This window comes from Pyrgilauda ruficollis, unplaced genomic scaffold (assembly GCF_017590135.1).
Source record: "Pyrgilauda ruficollis isolate IOZ18807 unplaced genomic scaffold, ASM1759013v1 scaffold45, whole genome shotgun sequence".
Taxonomy (NCBI): Eukaryota; Metazoa; Chordata; class Aves; order Passeriformes; family Passeridae; genus Pyrgilauda; species Pyrgilauda ruficollis.
In genome coordinates this window covers 4018237-4039982 of record NW_024526044.1, presented here as the reverse complement: position 1 = coordinate 4039982, position 21746 = coordinate 4018237, and the positions used below count along the sequence as shown (strand labels likewise).

Here is a 21746-nt window from a genome sequence, read left to right as displayed (position 1 = left end):
GATATGGGAGGCTTGGGGCTTGGGGACTTGGGAATGATGAATTTGTTGTGTTCCACCTGAATCAGGTACAACTACAGACTCAAAATGTAGAACGTGGGATATTTTTATTTAAATAATGAAATTTCATTTTCTGTTGAAAAGCTTCTGAGGCTGAATCCTCTTTGCTGCTCCTCTGCCTCTGCGTTGGTGACCCTCAGCAGCAGTGGTGCTGGTGGCCTTTTTGGTGGAGAAACAAGGAGCAGCAGAGCTGGGGGCAGGGAAAAGGGAAGTCCTGACACAGTCACTGGGGCATGATTGGGATGGGTGACAGCAGTGACTTTTTTGTTTTTGGAGTGCCACCTTTTTTTAAATTCTGCTAAAGCACCTGTCTGTAATTCATCTTGTTACCGGTGTTTGGAATCTGCTTTTAAACGCTCTTTTTGTGGTTTCTGTGTTAAAGCACCGCTGTGGATGTGAACAGTGGGAGCTCTCACCTCAAGCTTCCGTGGTTCTGGGGGCTTGAACTCACAGTGCAAGAGCAAAAAGTTACTTTTTGAACACAAAACCATCCTGTCCTTGGCACCCTGCTGCCTTTCATATCCTGGACATCCTCCTGAGGCCACAAGGTTGGTGGATTTCTGTTGGAGAAAGAAGGGCTGGGAAAAACTGAACTCGTCCTATTGAGGGAGAAAATGCAACCTGGGGTGAAATTCAGTGTGCAGGGCCAGGCTGGATGGGCTTGGAAGAACCTGCTCTGCTGGAAGTGTCCCTGCCCGTGGAATGAGGTGGTCCCTAAGCCCCTTCCAACCCAAACCATTCCCTGACTCTGGGAACACCTTTCCCTCTGGGAGTCTGCAGGTGCCTTAAATTCCTGACGGGCTCCTGCTTCCTGCTGCTGTGAGAGCGGCTGGGAACACCTTTCCCTTTGGGAGTCTGCAGGTGCCTTAAATTCCTGACAGTCCTGCTGCTGTGAGAGCCGAGACTGCCTGGAAAGAGGGAGAAGCTGGCAGTGAAACCCTGCTGGGACTGTGGCAGGGCTGTCTTATCAAGGCTGTGCAGCTCCTCGTTGTGCCACAGCCCCGCTCTCACTGCTGCAAAAGAGGAAACGGGAGCACAGGCAGAGGGCTCAGACTTCCCACTGCTTAACTGCGACAAGCTGGTGCAGGAAGACCAAGGAAAATCCCACTTGACGCGGCATTTTCTCACTTCCAGTGGCCAAAAGGGCTTTTTTTTTTGGGTTTTAATCTGCCCTCCTTTCATCTTCTGTTGTCTGAGTTATTATCTTACCTTGTCTCCGAGTTGCAAGGGCTGCTCGGGGCAGAGCTGTCAGATGGACTCGGCTGAGGGGAGTTCCCCGCCCGGGCACGGCTGAAGGGTCCCCAGCCCTGCTGGCTCTGCACTGCTCCGGGTGCACAATGACAACGATGGACGCCAGCCCCAGGAGCAGCACAGCTGCAAAGGTGGGTCTGGATTTTGGGCAGGGAAGGGTTTGGTGTTTGAATTCACTGGGATTCTTGGTGATGTTGGAAGTAGCAGCAATGAGACCGCTGTGGTTGTGGCCTTCATGGCCAGAGGGACACTGAGGGGCTGGAGCGTGGCCAGGGAAGGGAATGGAGCTGAAAAGGGCTGGAGAATTCCTGAGAGAGGCACTCAGGGCTCTGGGCTGGGGACAAGGTGGGATCAGGCACAGCTGGGACTCGAGGTCTCAGAGGTCTGTGCCAGCCTCAGGTCTGTGGTTCTGTGAAGTGTTTGGGTTCCTCATCTCGGGGCACAGAAAGCTCCTGTACCTGATGTCCCCCTGTGCTTTTCATGGTGACAAAACCACTGACGGGGAGAAATGGCTTCTTGGTGAGGATCCTGGATAAAGCAGAATTGAAAACCAACAAGTACCTGGAAATAAACACATTTGTGAAATTATAAAGATATAATGTCAAGGTCCCACATTACTGCTGTGCTGCAGTGACATTAGACACAGATCCTTGCTTTGCCAGCCCTGCTGCCCTCTTGCATGACATAATTTCTTTATGTTACATGTAAACCAGAAAACATTTTGAAACACTCTGTGTTCCTATTTTGAAAGACTGGTCGCAGTGTACAAGGTTTGTTACACTTATTTCTGTTTCCATATTCCATCTAGATTAATTTTCTATAGATCAGAGGCTCTGCTGCTGTAAGGGCTGGAGAATGCTGAAATCTCAATTCAAAGTCAATGCCTTGCTGTCCTGCTGTCTGCAAGTTTAAGTGTACTGGAATTGGGATTTTCATTGTGGATTATGATCTCAGTGTTTACTGTAAATAAACTGCCTCCTGGAAATTTAATACAAAATGTTATTGGGGGGGAAAAGCTTAGTAGGAGCTCAATGAGTCATTTTTTTACACTCCAAATTTTCCATCAAGGCTTGTAAAGAACAGGGGGCTACTTTTCACATTGAGTCATCAGGAACTGAGGCAGGGTATTTTTCATCTCTAGAAGAATTTTCTATTTCTACACATATTTCCAGTTCTCTTGAGTGGATTGTCAATAAATCAATGTAATTGAATTTTACCAGAATTACCAGAACAGGTAATCAGGTAGCAAACTGATTACCTGTTCTGCTGTGAGCATTTTAGACATGGCCAGAGCCCACCCAGTCAACTTCAGCTGAGTAATAAAACACCAAAATCCTTTCTGCAACATCATTTATGAGCTCTTTATAAATCCCCTACCAACCTGGCAGTACTGTTTATTGCAATACTTAAATTATATTAAAACACAAAGGTTTGGTTTTGTTTTTTTTTAATTTCTCTCTGCACTCCTTGAAGCACCAACCCTGAGCAGCATTGCTGTGACAGGAAACGCTCTGCAATGATCCCTGTGCCCCAACTATTGCACCTGCAGGGGAAAACCCCTGTGAGAGGAGCTCAGGGTGAGTTCAGCCAGGGCTGGGGTTTGGGTGAGCTCAGCCAGGGCTGGGGTTTGGTTGTTGTGGTTGTTTTTGGTGGTGTTGTCGTTGCCAGGGGCAGCACAGGAAGCCTTGCAGCCCTTGCTGCAACTTCAAACCCCCGTGGGCTCCAGGGACTCCTGCAGTGGCACAGCTTTGGCTGAGGGAGAATGGGAGAGTGTTTGGATGTGCTTGAAGTGGGTCTGGAGTTTCTCTCTCCTGAAATGCCCCATTCACATCTCCCCACCTCGCCCACAAATGCAGGTGTGGGGCTGACAGAGAGCTCACCTGCAGGGCTGCCCCAGCCCTGGGTCTGCCCAAGGCCAGGCTGGACAGGGCTGGAGGTCCCTGGCACAGTGGGAGATGTCCCTGCCATGGAAATCCCTCTGGGGTTCATTCATGGCAACATTTAAATTTATTTGAAAGTAGTCCTGTGGCCACAACTGTGGGTTTGTAACTGATACTTCTCCATCATTTCAAATGCTGGAGCACCTGAAAAACTCCAGGGTAGCAAGTGGATGGCTCATGATCACAGCATGAAGTGTCTGAAGGGGTCAAACTTCTGCTCCTGATGTTTGAAAAATAAAAAAGAAAGAAGAGAAAAACCAAAAAGGCGCTGAAATGGGCTGGTTTGTGCCAGCAATTCTTTCTCCTCTGGACAGCAGCTGGTTTGCTCCCAGCCCAGAGGTGTAGATTTGGTTGATGAAGCTTTTCAATTCAGCATTTTCTGTTCAAGATGTTAAAGTCTTTTCTAGATACAGGATTGTGGCTTTGGGAGCCAGTGTCTAATTTAATCTTGAAGCTACTGTGGAAAGAGGAAGGAAGAGGCTTTTACCAGAGAAAAGCCAGCATGTACAAAGGCAAAACCAGTAAAAATTTGCTAACTCCCAAGATATCCTGAGTCCAAAGTGGTAAAACGTGTGCACCAGCATGACCAGGACTCAGCTGTGGCCAAGCAAATAGCAACCATTAATAATTTTAAATAACATTCTACCTTAATATTTAAGTCCAAGAAACAAAACCCTTCAGCTGCAATCATGTTTAGCTTTCCTCCTTGGGTTTTCTGCCTCTGCAGGGTGAGGTGGTTTTGCAGGGGATTTATAACCACAAAGGGAATCTGTTCAGTTTTCTAAAGACAGATTAAAAGTGTATCAAAACTCACACCACTTTGAAGTAAAACAAAACAAAACAAAAAAAAAAAAAAAAAAACTAAAAAAACAAACAAAAACCCCAAACATAACAAACCAGGAGTAAAAAATGCTGCAGCAAAAAAGCTTCCAAATCCAGCCCTTTTGCTGGTGCAGCCCTGCTGCCCTGGGTTTTGTGCTCAGAGCAGGGCAGGCACTCCCTGCAGGGGAGTCTGTGTGTCCTGCACATCACCAGCTGCAGCCAGGGGCTCCCTGGAGAGAATTCTGCCACGTAATGAGCTCCCCCCACTGCCAGAGCTGCTTTCCTGGGGCTCCCAGCGAGCAGGAGGGGGCAGAGGCTGAGCTTTCCCTCTGCAGGCTTCCAGCCAGAGCCTGCAGAGCTGCCTGAGCCGCTCACAGGGCTGGGGACATCCTCCTCCTCCTCCTCAGGTGATGGACTAACAGGGAAACGCAGCAAAATGAAGGTCAGTGGAAGCTCTGGGTTCTTTTCTTTCTGCTGCAGTTGATTTTGTGACTTTCTGATTTTATTTGTAGTGGACAGAGGGTAAAATCTGCATCTGGCAGGGTCTCTTTGCAATGTGTGCGTTCAGCTGATTTGCACATCATTAACGGAGCACGTGGTCTTAGTTTTTAAAATATAATCCAAATTAACTGTTTCTCAAGAGCATCAGCGTGGCAGAGGAGGGTGAGAGTTTGTTCTGTGTACGTTGAGTAATGACAAGTTTATTAAAAATGATCATGAGTGACTCAGACTGGTCACTTCCACATTCTCTTGGAAAAAACGAGGTTAAGAGTTGAGCAGTGTATTACCTCAAAAGAGATTATGTTTTTGCATTGACCCCTAGAAAATGGGTAATGGAAATGTCTCAAGAATTGAGGTCACTGTGTGATGAGGAAAATGCCAAGTAATTTCAGTCTGTGAGCCTGGGAAAGCCTTTGCACTCGAGGCTAAGGACTGGCCACATCCTGCAGAGCTGTCTGCAAGGGGACCTGGGGCTCACAAGAGGAAAGCAGTGCTCATTTTTAGCAAATACTCTTTTCTCCTGGTGCGGGGGGGGATGAGTGATGGACCAAACCCATTTTGCAGCGGTTTGTTGCAGTTTTCCCCAGCCCAGGCTGGGCTTTGTGCTGAGCAGGGCTCGGGCTGTGACAAGGAGTGGCTCAGCTGGGCAGGGCAGGGCTGTGCTGTCACCATGTGTCCCCTGCTAATGACAGCCAAGAGTCCAGCTGCTGCCTGGACCTGGGGACTCACAGCAGGGATCAGCCCAGCTGGAATCCCCGCTCTGCCCGGAGAAATGTGACAATGCCAGTGCCAGTCAGCCAGAAACCATCCACGCCTCGATTTATTCAGTGCACCTCATTCGTCTGCTCAGAAACACGAGCCTTGCAGGGCTGCGCAGAGGGCAGGGCGAGCACAAGGTTTTGGGGGTGGGCACAAGATTTGGGGGGTGAGGACAGATTTTGGGGGCTGAGCACAAGATTTGGGGGGTGAGGACAAGATTTTGGGGGCTGAGCACAAGATTTGGGTGGTGAGCACAAGATTTGTGGGATGAGGACAAGATTTGGGGTGTGAACACAAGCTTTGTGGGGTGAGGACAAGATTTGGGGGTGGGCACAAGATTTTGGAGGGATAAGCACAAGATTTTGGGGGGTGAGGATAAGATTTTGGGTGGTGAGGACAAGATTTTGGGGAGTGAGGACAAGATTTTAGGGGGTGAGGACAAGATTTGGAGGAGCGAGGACAAGACTTTAGGTGGTGAGGACAAGATTTGGGGGGTGAGGACAAGATTTGGGAGGTGGGGACAAGATTTTGGGGAGTGAGAACAAGATTTTGGGGGTGATCAGTGCAGCCAGAGAGCCCCAGGAAGCTGCAGCTGTGGGATTTGTGCTGCTGCTGGCTCTGGGGGAATCAGAGCCCCCCACCCTGCCCTCGGCCTCTCCACTGCTGCCACACCAGGGACAAAGGGCACAGCACGCAGGGACAGCACCCTGGCACCTCCAGCAGCAGCAATTCCTGAAAATTTCCAGTTTTTCAATGAAAAATGTTTTGCCTGATTCACAGGAGGGTGAGGACCCTGCTCTGAGGAGGACACTTGTATCCAGCAGAACTTTCTCTGTAAAGCCACATTTAGGAATAAGTGTAGTCAGGTGTCATCAAGATACTAAAAGGTTTAAAAAAGTCAAAAAACCCTAAAGTGATTGGGTGCATATGGGAAAAAGAAAGGTCTGAGGACCCAAAGGCCAGGAATGCTCCCACAGGGAGTGCAGGGAGCAGCAGGAAGTTTTTGTTTTCCCTTGAACTTGGGCATGAGAGCACTCCTGTAAAAATGCTCTGAAATCCTGGCTGCACTTGCCCCTTCTGGTGATTTTAACACAGCCAGGATTTGATTGACTTTATTTGTGGAGAAAAGAGAGTTTGGGGGAAATTAGCAGAACTCCAGCTTGTAATTCCCCCCCCCTGCAGCAGTGCCCTGTGTGAAGCTGCAGGATCTGTAAGCTTGATTTTTTTTAAGTGTATTTTTTTCTGTATTTGATCAAATTTAGAATTCAAAACCTGCTGATCAGCACCTGCTTCCACCCCCACAAAATCAGTTAAAGCAATAAAAGCAAGTCCTGATGTTCATTCCTCCTTGAAGCCCACACAAAACTTCTGTATGAGCTGAACATTTATTTTCCAAAACACAAACACACAAAAGAAATGCAGAAGGACCTTCTGCAGGTCACAGGAAATGCTGCACACGCAGGTGGAGAATGATGTGAGCTTTTAAGGTAAATTCTCCTTTTTTCCTGTGGATGTTGATGTGAACCCTCTACAATTAACTGAGCAAAATTTAAGTGACTCAACGTGGTCTGGGGTTTAAAAGGGAATTCTCAGGGAAGGCTGTTCCCAGCTAAGGGATGATGGAGAATGTTTATTTCTGCAGCTTTGCTGGGAGGTGAAGAGATTAACTGGAAGCTGCTCTGTAAACATGTCAGAGGTGTCTCTGATGCATGAGCAGAACTGTTTAGCAAACACAACCCTCTATCTCTTCCTCCTCAAATATTTTAGTCCCACTTTCCTGCAGTAAAAGAGCTCACTCATACATTGATGTGCTACATAAGAAATATTTCTCTTGATCCACAAAAACTCACAGGATTAAACTGTCCACAAAAACTCCCAGGATTAAACTCTTTATTTGCATGATCTCAATAGGGGTTTTTAGGAAGCAAATTGAAGATAATAAATGAATTTTTTTTTAATCTGAAATGCTGTGAAATAGTGCAGTACCCGTTCACATGAAATAATACAGGGTAGCAAACTGAGATTTCCAAATACAAACTGAGTGGGATGGGGGCAGAGAGAAATTATTTTGTGAGGCTTGTGGGCAAGATGCTGAAATTATCACGTGCTGTACATCACTGTGTTCACTTGGATTTTTCCAGCAATGTTTGTATCTATTTAATAATGATATTTCTTTCTGTTGCATGAAGATCAGGCTTGGGATAGGAGAGGCATCAGGAGATTTTGGTAACAGTGGGATGTTTCATCCTTAGCATAAATATCTATTGTGTACACAGAGCACAGATGTCACTGCGAGGGTATAAAATTTTACATTATAGAACTGGGCACTGATCAGCTTTACTGCCCTTAATTACAACTTCTCCATTAATAAACATGAGGCAGCAGCTTTCATCCCTATGACTCCCAAGGGCTGCCAAGGCTTTGTAGAGGGACCAGGGCTGGAAAAGGATCTGCCAGCAACAAAGATGTGAGAAGTGCAGTTTGGGAGGGGAATTACTCTCTCCAATAAAGGAGATGCTCTTGCAGCTAGATGAGAACTTTTGGAGTGAAGCTGTTCCACAGACCCTGCACTGTCAGTCCCTCCAGTGTGGGGCCCTGCTTTGCCCTGGGCTGCCTGTGGGCTCTGGGGGTCCCAGTGCCTCGGGAGGGGCTGCAGGGAACACTTTTTTCTTCTTTTCCAGGTCTGTGCTTTGTCAGCAGCTTGTTTAAACCCAGTCAGTGAGAGCCGAGCCCCAGCACTGCCTCTCAAGGTGCTCTTTGTGGGGCTTTTAGGATGTTCTTTGTCTTAGGAGAGGTTTTACAGGGCTGCTGATGGGGATGAGGCAGCAAGGAAAGAAGGGAAACCACCTGGACCTCACCTGAGTTGCTTTAGTGCTTTTTTTAAGGACACAACACACAAAGCACCAGAGAACACTGCCCAGCCAGAGCTCTGCTGGCTAACAGGGGAAAATGCAGATCCCAGTGCCCCCCAGCACAGCCCCTCCTCTCTGAGCATCCCGGAGGGCTCGGGATCCCGGGAATGCCGCGTTTGTTTAGTCAGGGCAGGGCAGGGATGCCTGTGCTCCCAGGAGAGGAGGGGGTGCCACAGTGATGCCTCACACACCTCCGGGGGGCTGGGGGAGCAGGCAGGGCTGGGCTCTGGCACAGCCTGCCCTGCAGATAACCCAGCCATGGCCCTGCAGACAGAGAGAGCGAGCACCCACCTCCTGCAGCTCCTGCTGCGGTGCTGAGACACTCTGCACCTCCCTGAAGTACTCTGCACCCTCCTGGAATACTCTGCACCTCCCTGAAATACTCTGCACCCTCCTGAAATGCTCTGCATCCTCCTGAAACACTCTGCACCTCCCTGAAATACTCTGCACCCTCCTGAAATACTCTGCACCTTCCTGAAATGCTCTGCACCTTGCTGAAATTCTCTGCACCTCCCTGAAATACTCTGCACCCTCCTGAAATGCTCTGCATCCTCCTGAAACACTCTGCACCTTCCTGAAATACTCTGCATCCTCCTGGAATACTCTGCACCTTGCTGAAATTCTCTGCACCTTGCTGAAATTCTCTGCACCTCCCTGAAATACTGTGTACCTCCCTGAAACAATCTGTACCTTCCTGAAATGCTCTGCACCTTCCTGAAATACTCTGCACCACCCTGGAATACTCTGCACCACCCTGAAATGCTCTGTACCACCCTGAAATGCTCTGCACCTCCCTGAAACACTCTGCACCTTCCTGAAACACTCTGCATTTTGCTGAAATACTCTGCACATTGCTGAAATATTGAAACACCGACAGGGGATGGCAAAGATGTGCTCTCCAACTCCACAGTATTGAGGGTTTGTCCTGAAACTTGGAATTTAATTAAGCCCTGCCTTAGCTGGAAAACCTTTAGGGTTTGTTGTTTGGTTTTTTTCCTTCTCTTTTAATGTCTTTTTTTTTTTTTTACAGCTCCACTGACCCTGCTTGTGTGAGGTCTGACAATCTCTCAGTTCAGTCATGTTCTGCAGACTGGAGTTTAGGGCTTCTCTCCATCACTTCTCTGGTCAAAGTCTTCATTTTTCCATCCCAGTTCTCTGGATGGGAGATGATCCATGAACAGATCTGTTTTCCAGCTAGGTCAGGTTCCCCATAGTGCCCTATGATTTAATTGATTCATTAATTAATCTCCTTCTTGGCTTGATTTGGGATGATTCTGGAGGTTCCTGGGTTTGTGTTGATGACAGATGTGAGCCCACATGCCCCAGTGTGAGCTCCAGAAATGCAAAATCTGAGCCACCGTGTTCTGCTCAGCCTGGCCTCGGGCTGGGGGCTGCTGGCCTGGGATATTTGCACTTCTTCATTGGCCAAAGCAAGGGAATGTGTGCTGAGCCTCGAGCAGGGACCCCTCTGATGGAAAGGTTTGTGTCTCTCGTTATAAAATTAGGCTCAGCAGCATCTTGAGTGTGCTGTTTCCACAGGAAAAGGGAAATGTCAATATTTAGATGCCTTTTAAAACCACAGTGTGAACCAAAGGTTCCTCTCAGCTGTGTGGGTGCAAATAGGAAGGGCAGCCTTGCTGTGTGTGCCAGGCTCAGATCCTGAGCCCAGCCTTCCTGCCCTTCACCCATTTCCTGCGTGTGCCTGGATAAGGCTCTTCCCGTTGGAAAAGGGGCAGAGTTTTCCTCTGCCCACCCTCCTCGGGGCTGAAGAAGAGGATTTGTCCTCCAGAAGTGCAGCATCCAGCCCAAGGAGCCAGCAGTGTTGATGAATAACAGGAAAAGCTGGCTGTTCTCCTTTTTTTGTAGTGTAGAGCCCAGGCCCAGCCCAGGGGGGATTCCTGGGGGCCTGACTCCAACATTTGGCTTTGTCCCAATCCAAAGTGGACTCCCATACTCAAGGCAAAAGCCAGGCTGGACCATGAGGCCAAGGGGGCTGCTGTCCAGCCCTGGCAGCTGCCCTGGTGCCACAAAAAGCCATTGTTCATGAAATGCCTGCAGCCAACAGCGGGCCCTGGTTGCCAGCTGAGCTGACAAATTTGAGTTCTTGAGCTGCAGCTTCAGGCCAGCTGCTGCCTCACAGCAAATGCTCTGCACAAAAATACAAGGCATCACGTTTCCTATTTGGGTGCTATCTCTCTGGACATTACTTGCACTTTCTGATAAGAAATTCATGCTGAGGCACAGCCAGTGTCCCACTGACTGGGGAGCAGACAGTCCATTTTAAAGCTAAAAGCAAAATCTATCTTGTACTGAAAAAAAACTAAAAAATTACATCCACCGATTTCTCTTTGCAAAAATGCCTCAGGTGACTAAAGCTACCTGCTGGCTCTGGCTGCTCCATCCCTGGAAGTGTCCAAGGCCAGGCTAGACAGGGCTTGGAGCAATCTGGGGCAGTGGAAGGTGTCCCTGCCCATGGCAGGGGGTGGGATGAGATGAGATTTAAGGTCCTTTCCCACCCAAAGCATTCCATGATTCTGTGATCTTGTAATGAGTAAGTATGAGATGAAGAATTCACAGAATGACAATGAGAAAAACCCTATCTTTTATATAGGGATCACAGACTAGATCCCTATTTTTCATATTTCAGAATCATTAGGGTTGAAAAGGACCTCTGGAGATCACTGAATCCAACTCCCAGCCAAGGCAGGGTCACCTGGAGCAGGTGGCAGGAATGCATCCAGGTGGGTCTGGGGTGACTCCCCAGAGGGAGATCCAAACCTCCCTGGGCAGCTGTTCCAGGGCTCTCATGGAAAGAGGTTCTTCCTCATTTTGAGGTGGAATTTCTTGTGTTTTACTTACAAGTCCAATATATGTAAGTCTAATATAATAAATCTAAATAATGAAGATTAGCGGTGCTCTTCAAAAGCCTCAGGCAGGAAAAGGTGATGATGAAATATATCACAGTAATCTTACTATTATCTATTTCTTTATTGCACTGACCACAGCACACACAAGGTATGGGAATAAATCACATGGACTCAGTTTTCTTCATGGTGGAACAAGCCCATTCTTTATTCACATAACTGGTTTTTATACAGTTTTACAGACCTTGTGGGTTAGTAGCTTTCTTGCCAATCACTTTATTGGTCAGTAACAAGTTGTTATCCTGTATTGATTGGTCACTCAAACCCTGAAGTGGATGTGCAGGGAAAGTTGTTTGTGAGAGATAGTTTTCATTTTTCTAACAGTGTAAAACCAGTTTACACAGGTGCTAGTTGTTTTTCACCCAGGAGCAGATTGTTATGTTAACAACTGCTCACACCAGGATTGCTTCACATGGGAATTGCAAAGTGCCAGCTTGCCTTAGAAGAAATGACAGGCTAGCCAGAGCAGGCTGATTTTATGAAGCCTTTCTTGATGATTTTCCTACTTCACTGCAACCATAAAGTGCCACATTTAACTCTGGCACCAGTGCTCCAGAGAGGCTGCTCAGTGTGAAAAGGGGTGGGTGAATCAAAGTGAGATCCAGGTGGGAAGGGGATCCCAGCAGGATGGGAACCAGGTGGGAAGGGGATCCCAGCAGGGTGAGATCCAGGTGGAAGGGGATCCCAGCAGGGTGAGATCGAGGTGGGAAGTGGATCCTAGGAGGGTGAGATCCAGGTGGGAAGGGGATCCCCGCAGGGTGGAAACCAGATGGGAAGGGGATCCCAGCATGGTGAGATCCAAGTGGGAAGGGATACCAGCAGGGTGAGATCCAGGTGGAAAGTGGATCCTAGGAGGGTGAGATCCAGGTGGGAAGGGGATCCCCGCAGGGTGGAAACCAGATGGGAAGGGGATCCCAGCAGGGTGGGAACCAGGTGGAAAGCAGATTCCATCAGGTTGGGAACCAGGTGGAAGGGTTCCCAGCAGGGTGGGAACACCGAGCTGGAAGCGAGGAGCCTGGCGGTGGGTGTGACACTGTGACAATGTGGGTGTGCTCCCTGTCCCCAGCACAGCCTGGCCAAGGCTCTCTACGACAACAAGGCGGAGTGCTCGGACGAGCTGGCGTTCCGCAGAGGGGACATCGTGACGGTGCTGGAGCAGCACGTGGCGGGCAGCGAGGGCTGGTGGCGGTGCTCCCTGCACGGCCACCACGGGCTGGCCCCCGCCAACCGCCTGCAGCTCCTGCCGCCCTCCACAGCCCACGGCCCCGCCGAGCCGCCAGCCACGCTCAGCATCTACCAGGTGCCCTCCGTGCCCAAGGCCACGGTGGCTTCGGCCACCTACGAGAAGATGGAGGGCTGGGTGCAGCCCCAGGCCGTGTACCAGGTGCCGGCCCTGGCGGCGCAGCTGCTCAGCGAGAGGACCAAGCGCTCCACGCAGCAGGTGAGCTCTGAAAAACCAGATGTTGTTGTTAAAACGATGGCTGGGAGGGGGGAAAAAAGGAAGCCTGAGATTTTCGGTGGTGTTTGCAGCAGAAGAATGATGGTGTTTAGGAAACTCCCATCAATTTATAGAATAGTGTGAGAAATGCTGCTCTGGGCGACAGATGAGAGTCTCTGCATTCCGTGCTCCCTCACCTTTCTGACAGTTTAAAACAGCTGTAAAACAGGGCAGGAAGTAAAGAATATACCATTTGTCTGGGAGAATCTATATATGATTTACAAAGTTAAAATAACAAGAGACAGAACTTTCTCCAGCAGCCATCCAGAGCCCTCTGGGCACATGTGGAGTCTCTGCATCCATCTGCACAGGAACATGATTCATCATTTTTTAAAAATCACCCTTTGGTGTGTGATTGCTGGGTTTGGTCTGGTTTTTACTGTCTGCAGCAGCTCAGCAAGTTCAGAATGCTGCTGCCTCTCTCTTGTGCTGTCACTGGGCTTGCACCAAGCTGCAGCCCCTGCCAGATGCAGAAAAACACAAAGTTTTGTTGTGTGCCCTCAACCAGTTTCTCTCCCAGCCTATTTCTGCTGCTGAGATGTTGACCAAGGTGTACAGGAGGGGAGCTGCCACCAGTTCCTTCAGTTACTGAGGAGAACAAACTGGTTTTCTAAGGTTTCATTGCAGCTCCCTGGCCTGGCTCTTCTTTCTCCCAGCTCCTCAAATGTACATGGAACATGCAACTTGATTACATCTCACTGGTTTTTAACATCAAAACCTTGTGCTTTCTTCAGGAAAAAATGAGTGGGGAGTGTTTCATAATGAAAGGGAAATGGAGCAGGTGGGGACAGAGTTCAAGTGCGAGGTTTTGTTCAGTTCTGTGAGCTCTCCAGCCCTGGGTGGCTCTTTATTCTGTGTATGGAAATCACATTTGAAATTCTAATTGAAAAAGAAAAGGAAGAAAATTCAGCTATATAGTGTTTTAGGCTGATTTAATGATCGTTTGATTTATGGGGCTCATTCAGCCACCTTGCCTCCTGCTGTGTGGAAGGCCAGTCATGGAAATCATGCTGCTTCCTGCTGGGTGGCAGGTGGGTGCTGGAAAACAACAAACTCAGGGCATCCCTGCTGACCAAAACCTCATTTTCAGCTCTGCAGCTGCACTGCACAACCATAACTCAAAGTCAAACCGAGTACAGCTACAAGAGACTCTTCTGCACTTGCTGTCATTGATTTCTCCACAATTCCTGACCCTAAAGGAGCCATTTGCAAACTGAATCAGAAATTGGCATCAATTTTCCATGTTGTGCCAGCAAATCAGGTGGAAAATGTCATCTATTCATTATGTGGATGAATGGCCTGGCAGAGCAAGGCTTGGCTCTCCCTGCCTCATCTCATGAATTTATCCACCTAAGCTGTGCCTAGTCTAAGAATGAAAAAGAGTGAAGGAGGAAAAAGAAATGTCCCAGCCTCTGATGATTATCCAGAAGCTGAGAGTGGGGCTGCCTGTGGCACAGTGTCCCAGCTGTCCCCACACCAGCTGCACCCTGGTGGTCACAAGCTGTCCCCAAGGCAGGGGAGCTCAGGGAGCACAGAACAATCCAGGCCATCCCACAGAGATCCTGTGGCACAGCTGGCAAAGCTCCTGCCATACTCAGCTGTCCTCTGAGCAGCTGGGAAAAGCCACTGTGAGTCTTTGAGGGAGCTGGTTGAAAGCAGTGAAACAAGAATAAATCCCTCAGAGCCTGGGTGTTTTCACCCCACAGAGAAACCTCCTTGCTTCTGCCTCACACCCAGGGCACCTTCTGGTTCTGCTGCCACTGACAGGACTTGCAAAAGTACCAAGATGTGATATCCAGTGAGTTTCCTTTCTGCTGGATTCTCAGATTTGTCCACCTGGAAGCAGACCTGCCTAAGGAGGGCTTTTATCTTTTACCCTTTCCCTCGGGGAAGCTGTGCCTCTTTTGCAAGGAAGATGCTCATACTCAGGCACAGGTTGCCCAGGATTCCCCATCCCTGGAGCAGTTCCAGGCCACATTGGAGGGGGTTTGGAGCAGCCTGGGATAGTGGAAGGTGTTCCTGCCCTCTGCAGGGGGTGGAAGAGATGCTCTTGTAGATCCCTCCCAACCCAGAGCATTTTGTGACTCTGTGATTCTCCATCACAGCACTAAGAGGATTTGTGTTCACTCCTCATTCCCTGTTTCCAGGTGAGAGCTGAACCAGGCAGAGTGAAGCTGCACTCTCTTCCTCCATCATATTTCCCCTACATTTAGCTGCTGAAGGACTTGCACAATGGCAATCACTCCCTCCAGTTAAAAACCAGTTTAAAGTTTAAAATTTCCTGTAATATCTCACCCCAGCAGTGTTTCTGGAGGTTTGCAAGGGCCCATTTATAAATTAGCTGAGGGTAGCCAGGCTAAAGGCAGGCTGCATGAACAAAATTCCATCTTTTCGTGGTTGATTCTAAAAAAGAAAAATCCTAACCCAGCATTCATATTTTGTGACATTAATTGTCCCACAGATCTGGTCATGGCTGCTCAAATTATGATTTAATCAAAAAGGAGAATCTGACTGCAAAGATATAATTCCCTGTTTCTGGAGCTGGACAGGACATCAAGGTTTAATCCTTCCAAATGAGTCATTAGTACATAACTACAGAATAATGCTCAGCCTCACTTTTCTGCTGCTCTGACATTAAATTGGCTTGACCCAATGACTGTGGGCTTGGAGAAGTCGAAATTTCCCCACTTCCTTTTTTAAGTGGTTCTGCTTTTGGGCAGTTTAAAGGTTTAAGTGATAACTGCAGCAGAAAAGATTTGGATTTTCTCCAAATCTTTTCTGCCCTGTGGTTTGTAAGGCAGATTGTCTTTGTGCCAGTTCAGATCTTATCTAAAATGTACCAAACATGCTGGTAAACGAGAATTATTTGAGAATAAACATGCTATTGCTCCTAAGGTCAGTTCCTGTCTCTCACCTTCAGTGAAGAGCTGAAGTTTTTTATCACTTAAGAGTGATTACTCCAGCAGTGGCTTTTTCAGCTAAATGACTTTTCAAAGCTTCCTGCTGATGCAGTTTTATTATTATTATTTATTTTTTCTCCCCTCCAAGCACCTGTTTACCCTCCCCAGAGCCTGCAGGGCCTCAGCCCCAAACATCAGGGGTGAGGTGTACGATGTCCCCTCCTCGCAGCACCGCTCCCTGCTCCCACAGGTGAGTCCTGCCCCCTCCCTCCCTGCAGCTGCCACCTCAGAGCAGATCTGCAGTCAATTCCACTGTCACCCTGCTTGCTTTTTGCCAATTTGGGAAGAAAGTAATCTATTTTTAGCTCAAAACCTCAGTTCTCCTGAGTTTCTTAGACATTTAGAGCAATGTGTCTTAAATCTGGTGTGTTTCTAATAAACACTTCCATTTTTTCTGTCAGTAATACTGATAGAAAAACACTGATAGATATCAGTGACACTGATACAGAAAATTCAAAAAGACATCTATAGTGTCACCCTCTCTGCCTTGGAATCCATGGGAAAATGCCTTACTGACAGAAAAAATGGAAGTGTTTATTAGAAATGCACCAGATTTAAAACACATTGCTCTGAATTTCTAAGAAAGTCTGGAGAACTGAGACTTTTGAGCTAAAAATGGATGATCTTCTTCCCAATTTTACAAAAAGCAAACGGGGTGACAGTAGAATTGACCTGTCACCCTCTCTGCCTCGGAATCCCTGAGGAAAGCTGGGGGTGTCATTTGGTGGGGGTGCCTTGGGGATGTTTAGAGAAGAGTCACAAGCGCATGCCCAGCAAGAAATTAAATGTCACCTCCCCACCCTCCTCCTAGAAATAACACACCCTGGCTTTGGTCACATCCCCATGATGTGTCCTGTTACACAATCCTGTCCCTGGTGCTGTCCCACTCCCCTGGGCTCAGTGAATGTCACATTTCCTCCACCTCTGAGGAGGGGACAGGCACCAGTCCCCAGCCTGTCCTGTCACCTCCCACACCAAGGAGTGAGTGGCACTGCAGCACATCCAGGGCTCCCCAGCCCCTGCTGCCCCTGGCAGTGCAGGCTGGAGCCCAGTCCATCATTATCCACAGATGTCCTGGGTGACCCCTGCTCAGACCCAGACCAACTCATGCGTGGCCCAAAGCCTTTGATCCCACTCAAGGCCCCAGTGGGCTCTAAAGAGGATCAAAATAAACCAATTTTCTTCCCTTTGAGCAGAGTGGTGCCACTCCCCCCAGCACACGGAAGGGCTCCATGCTGGGCAGATCCCCTGAGAGCTTCCAGGCAGAGCAGAAGCAGCTGTACAACATCCCATCCAAGCCAGAAAAAGGAGGAGCTGGCAGCCAGGACTCACCAGCAGGCAATGTAAGTAAGGCTTGGTGGGCACAGAAGAATCTGTCACTCCTAGCATGCCTGCCTTGGAGCAGGGACAGGTTTCCCATCTCCTCCCCACTGTTTCTTACACAACAAATGGTCCTGAATGCCCCTTTTCCAGCTTAGACTCCAGCTGTACGCACAAATATCTGTATCAAGCAAAATTTAAAGTCATTGAAGATGTTTGAGCAGAGTCAGTGGTGTCTGTTGGTGAGTTATTGCTTGAAAGGGTGTGCATGTGAGTGGGGAACAAGTGTCTACAGATTTCACTGGCTGGGGACTCTGCTGTAGGATCTAATCACCTGTACTCCAGATATTTTACCTTTGATACATGCAGCTTGTGCATGTTGGAAAATAAAAAATACAGGCAGCCTTTCTGTGGTGCTGTTCCATTGACATCAGTGGAGTTGCACACATTTGTGTGCTCTGAGAATTCAGTTCTGCTTCTCATTCTTGTTCAAAAAGATGGTTTATGAACCCTCTGTGCTCTGTTGCAGTTATATGATGTCCCTCCCAAAAGAGAGCTCGATGACTCAGAAAATAAATCTCAGAAGAAGTGCTGGGGCCATTACAACACCTTGCCAAACCCTCGGAAATCCGAATGGATTTACGATATTCCAGTATCCCCCGAAAATTCCATGTTCAAAGCCAACCCTCCTGGGCAGCCTGTGGAGAAGCAGGTGCTGTATGACATTCCCCCAGCCAGGTACAAGGCTGCAGCCACAGCCACTGAAGGCAGGGCTGGGAATCCACAGCTGTACGACTTTCCACCGGCCCAGCGGAAATTAACGCTTCCAGCAATCCCCCTGTACGACGTTCCACCCTCACGGGACGTGCTCCTCCTGCCACAGAACAGCAGCTCTGAGCTGCCCCCGAGGCTCCTGGCTGCCAAGGCTGAGAATCAGATCTCTGAGGAGAACGTTTATGATATTCCCAAAGGTTTGCCCAGTGCTGGACACTCCAAAGAGATGGAAAACAGTGATGGCTCCAGAGACCAAGCACACGGTGCTTCTCCACAGCTCTCCTTGGATGCCAAGTCAGAAAATGACAGTTTGTGTGTCTCTAGTGTGGACAGCAGAAGCAGCACTCTCTCCTCATCCTCCAGCTCTGCTGCTGAGTCATTTTCTACACTGTCGCCATCCCCAGAGCCTGTCCAAGAAATCAAACTGGAGCTGGAAGCAGCCATCGAGACCCTGACTCGGCTGCAGCACGGCGTGTCCAGCTCCATCGCCAGTTTAATGATCTTTGTGAGCAGCAAGTGGAGATTGCAGGAGCACCTGGAGAAAAGCCTGGAGGAGATCCACAGAGCAGTGGATCACATAAAGGTGTCACTGGGCGAGTTCCTGGCCTTTGCTCAAGCCCTGAAGGGAAACGCCTCCAACCTCACGGATAACAACCTGCAGGCCAGAATTAAAAAGCAGCTGGAAATCCTCATGAATTCCTACAAAATATTGACAGAAACGAGGGAAGCTCTCAACAGCTGTAGCTGGTCCCTGGAGGCTTTGGTGCTCAGGAAGCCCCAGAACAACCCTGATGACCTGGATCGCTTCGTTATGGTGGCCAGGACAATTCCAGACGATATCAAGAGGTTTGTGTCCATCATCATCGCCAACGGGAAGCTGCTCTTCAGGAAGAACGAGAAGGAGCAAGAAAAGAAGCAACCAGAAGTGAACCTGGAATGCAAAATGGCAAAACAAATCCCAGTGCCAAGAAGAGTAGAAATTGAGTCACTCCAGAGAAATGCTCCTCAGAAATCCAGCCAAAGCCAGGTCCCTGTGGAGAAACCAGAAGAAAATTGCAGCGAGGATTGTGATTATGTCCAGTTACAGGTCAGTGACACTGGGGTTTATTCTCTGTACTCCTCACCCTTTGCAGGTGTTGGGCTGTTAATATCAGCACTATTCCACCTTTGCAGTGCCACATTCAGTTTGCTCTATGTCCCACTTTCCAGGCTTTACAAAGATCCAGGACTTTGTGACAGTGCTGGATGGCACGTGCACAATGAGCAGTAGAGAGAATGAGAGAAAATCAAACATTTTTATCATTCTTGCCAGCTTAAATTCATTTGGGAAGTAGGTTTCATTGGAAGTTAGCAATACCTTACTTCTCTTTTCTCTCACAGTTCTCTTCCTGCCACTACATTGTGTTTAGCACGACAAGAGATGTTCCTTCCTAACTTGATGTGTCATGGAAATCCTGTTTGCATAGAAATTAAACTCTGTGAATTATCACATTTATTTGTTGGAATCATTCTGGATGATTGTAAGAATCTCCTTAGAATCACTAAAGTATCTACTAAGAATATCTCCCTTAGTTTCCCAAAGAAATGCTGATTGTCCTTAAAATTTAGGGAACGTTACATTGAAATGTTTTGTTGATGTTGGTTTCAGTCTCAGATTTTGCAGGATCAGGCACTGCACTTTTAGGAGGGAAAAACCTACAGCTCCTTCTAATAAATCCCCCACTTCTATTTGCAACATGAAGGCTGCAGAACAAATAATTGTTTCCCCGTGAAATAAGAGAAAACCACATTTATATTTAAATACTTTATGTAGTTGTTTCAACTTTGCTTTCATTTCAATTTGTAACAGGCACAGAAAGTCATTTCAGGTAAAGAAGTAGCAAAGAAGAGTACAGAGTCAAACCCAAAGGTATTTCTGACTTTGAAAATATTATTTATGAGGGCTTTTAGTCCCTGATTTCTGTGCTTGCTAAACTCAGAATAATCTGCATTCAGACACACATCTCTACACATAGAGACCTATTTGCTTCTCAGAGATCATTTTCCCAGAATTACTGCTGAAAACCTGTGAAGAACACTTACTTACCTCAATCAAACAACTCCAGTTTGATGTCATACCATTTCTTTTATTGCCTTTCAGCATCATTTGAGATAAGGCTGTGAGGATCAGTATTTCAAAGTATCTTGTCATGCACTAGCACAAAATTGCCTTGTTTTGTGCATTTTAATCATTCATAACCGTGATTAGATCCATTACAGATCAATGTTTTGTATTATTTGAAAGCTTCAAGGCCAGGCTGTGTAAAGGATTGATGTTCAGCTGCAGCACTTTGCGTGCTATCCAATATTAAAATTGTATTTAGGGGAAAAAAAGCAATCAGGAGAATTTCCAACACTTTATGGAAAGAGAAATTACTGTAAAGGCTCCGGGGTGTGGCGATTTGGAGACCACAAAAAATTCAGGGTAGAGCAACCACAGAAACAACCAGCGTGTGACGCCAGGCTGAATCTATTTCTATTTTAACCCTTTCTCCAGGTTTTGCCATGTGCAAAAAAGACTGAAAACGCCAGCAGGAAAATCCCCCTCCCCGAGCACTGCAGGCTGTGCTTCGCTGCCCTGCACAAGGCCATCGGCGTGTTCACCGCCAGCCTCAGCAGCCAGCAGCCCCCCGAAATCTTCATCTCCCACAGCAAACTCATCATCATGGTGGGCCAGAGGCTGGTGGATTCCCTGTGCCAGGAGACCCAGGAGAGGGAGGCCCGGAGCGACGTCCTGCACGGCAGCAGCCGCTTCTGCAGCCTCCTGAAGAAGCTGGCCCTGGCCACCAAGAGCGCGGCCCTCACGTACCCCAACGCCGAGGCCAGCCGGGAGCTGCAGGAGCACACCGAGGAGCTGGCCCAGTACGCGCAGCAGTTCCGAGCCATGCTGGACTGAGGGACCGCTGCTCCGCGGGGCACCGCTCGCACACAGCTCCTGAGGGACCCGCTGCCGGCAGGTGAAGATCCCCACGCTCAGAATTCCCTCCAGGAATTCCCTGGCTGCAGGTGAAGATGCCCACGCTCAGAATTCCCTCCAGGAATTCCCTGGTAGCAGGTGAAGATCCCCACGCTTAGAATTCCCTCCAGGGACTCACTGGGTGCCAGTGCAGGTGAAGATCCCCACACTCAGAATTCCCTCCAGGGACTCACTGGCTGCAGGTGAATATTCCCACTCAGAACTCCCACCAGGAATTCCCTGGGTGCCAGTGCAAGTGAAGATCCCCACACTCAGAATTCCCCCCAGGAACTCCCTGGATGTCAGTGCAGGTGAAGATCCCCATGCTCAGAATTCCCTCCAGGAATTCCCTGGTAACAGAGAAGATCCCCACACTCAGAATTCCCTCCCTGCAGGTGAAGATCCCCATGCTCATATTCCCACTCAGAACTCCCACCAGGAATTCCCTGGGTGCCAGTGCAAGTGAAGATCCCCACACTCAGAATTCCCACTAGGTGTTTCCTGGGTGCCACTACAGGTGAAGATCCCTACACTCAAAATTCTCACCAGGAATTCCCTGGGTGTACTGTTGGCAGGTGAAGATCCCCATTCAGAGTTCCCACCAGGAATTCCCTGGGTGCTGGTTCTGGTGAAGATCCCCACACTCAGAATTCCCACCAGGAATTCCCTGGGTGCTCTGGTAGCAGGGGAAGATCCCCACAGCAGCTGATGCAGAAGAATTAAATCTGCACTTTCCTCTCCACTCTTCACATCCTGCCTGGAAATGTCATTGTCACAGCAGCTGGGTGGGAATGTTTGCTGTGTATTGGAGCAAAAGTTGTTGATTATGGGACTGATTTCTTATTTTTTATTCTCTATGTATGTCTGATAAATGTATTTTCCTTTTTGTTTTTTTTTTTTTCTATTCCTGTAAAGTCTGTCTTTAAATGTAGCTGCACAATGTTCTGTAACTTATGATATTCCAATATCAATTGTTTCCTGAGGAGTTTACTCAAAATTTGTAATCTCAGGCTTGGTTTGGGTTTTTTTCAAC

At 48.3% G+C, this 21746-nt stretch overlaps 1 protein-coding gene across 3 annotated transcripts; it reads left to right on the top strand.

The window, feature by feature from the left end:
* Window positions 1–61: 61 nt before the first annotated feature.
* CASS4 (Cas scaffold protein family member 4) lies at window positions 62–21088 on the top strand. 3 transcript variants are annotated; one of them, XM_041478592.1, is made up of 8 exons: window positions 62–605; window positions 1279–1439; window positions 12233–12607; window positions 15713–15814; window positions 16821–16967; window positions 17474–18805; window positions 19568–19627; window positions 20255–21088. In XM_041478592.1, exons 2-8 carry the CDS (start codon window positions 1395–1397, stop codon window positions 20651–20653), a joined length of 2460 nt encoding a protein of 819 aa, XP_041334526.1. In that variant the 5' UTR covers window positions 62–605; window positions 1279–1394; the 3' UTR covers window positions 20654–21088. The 3 variants fall into 3 exon arrangements, with proteins under 3 accessions (XP_041334526.1, XP_041334529.1, XP_041334528.1); XM_041478594.1 differs by lacking the exons at window positions 62–605; window positions 1279–1439 and adding an exon at window positions 4402–4512; XM_041478595.1 differs by lacking the exons at window positions 62–605; window positions 19568–19627 and having other exon boundaries at window positions 907–1439.
* The last annotated feature ends 658 nt before the right edge of the window (window positions 21089–21746 follow it).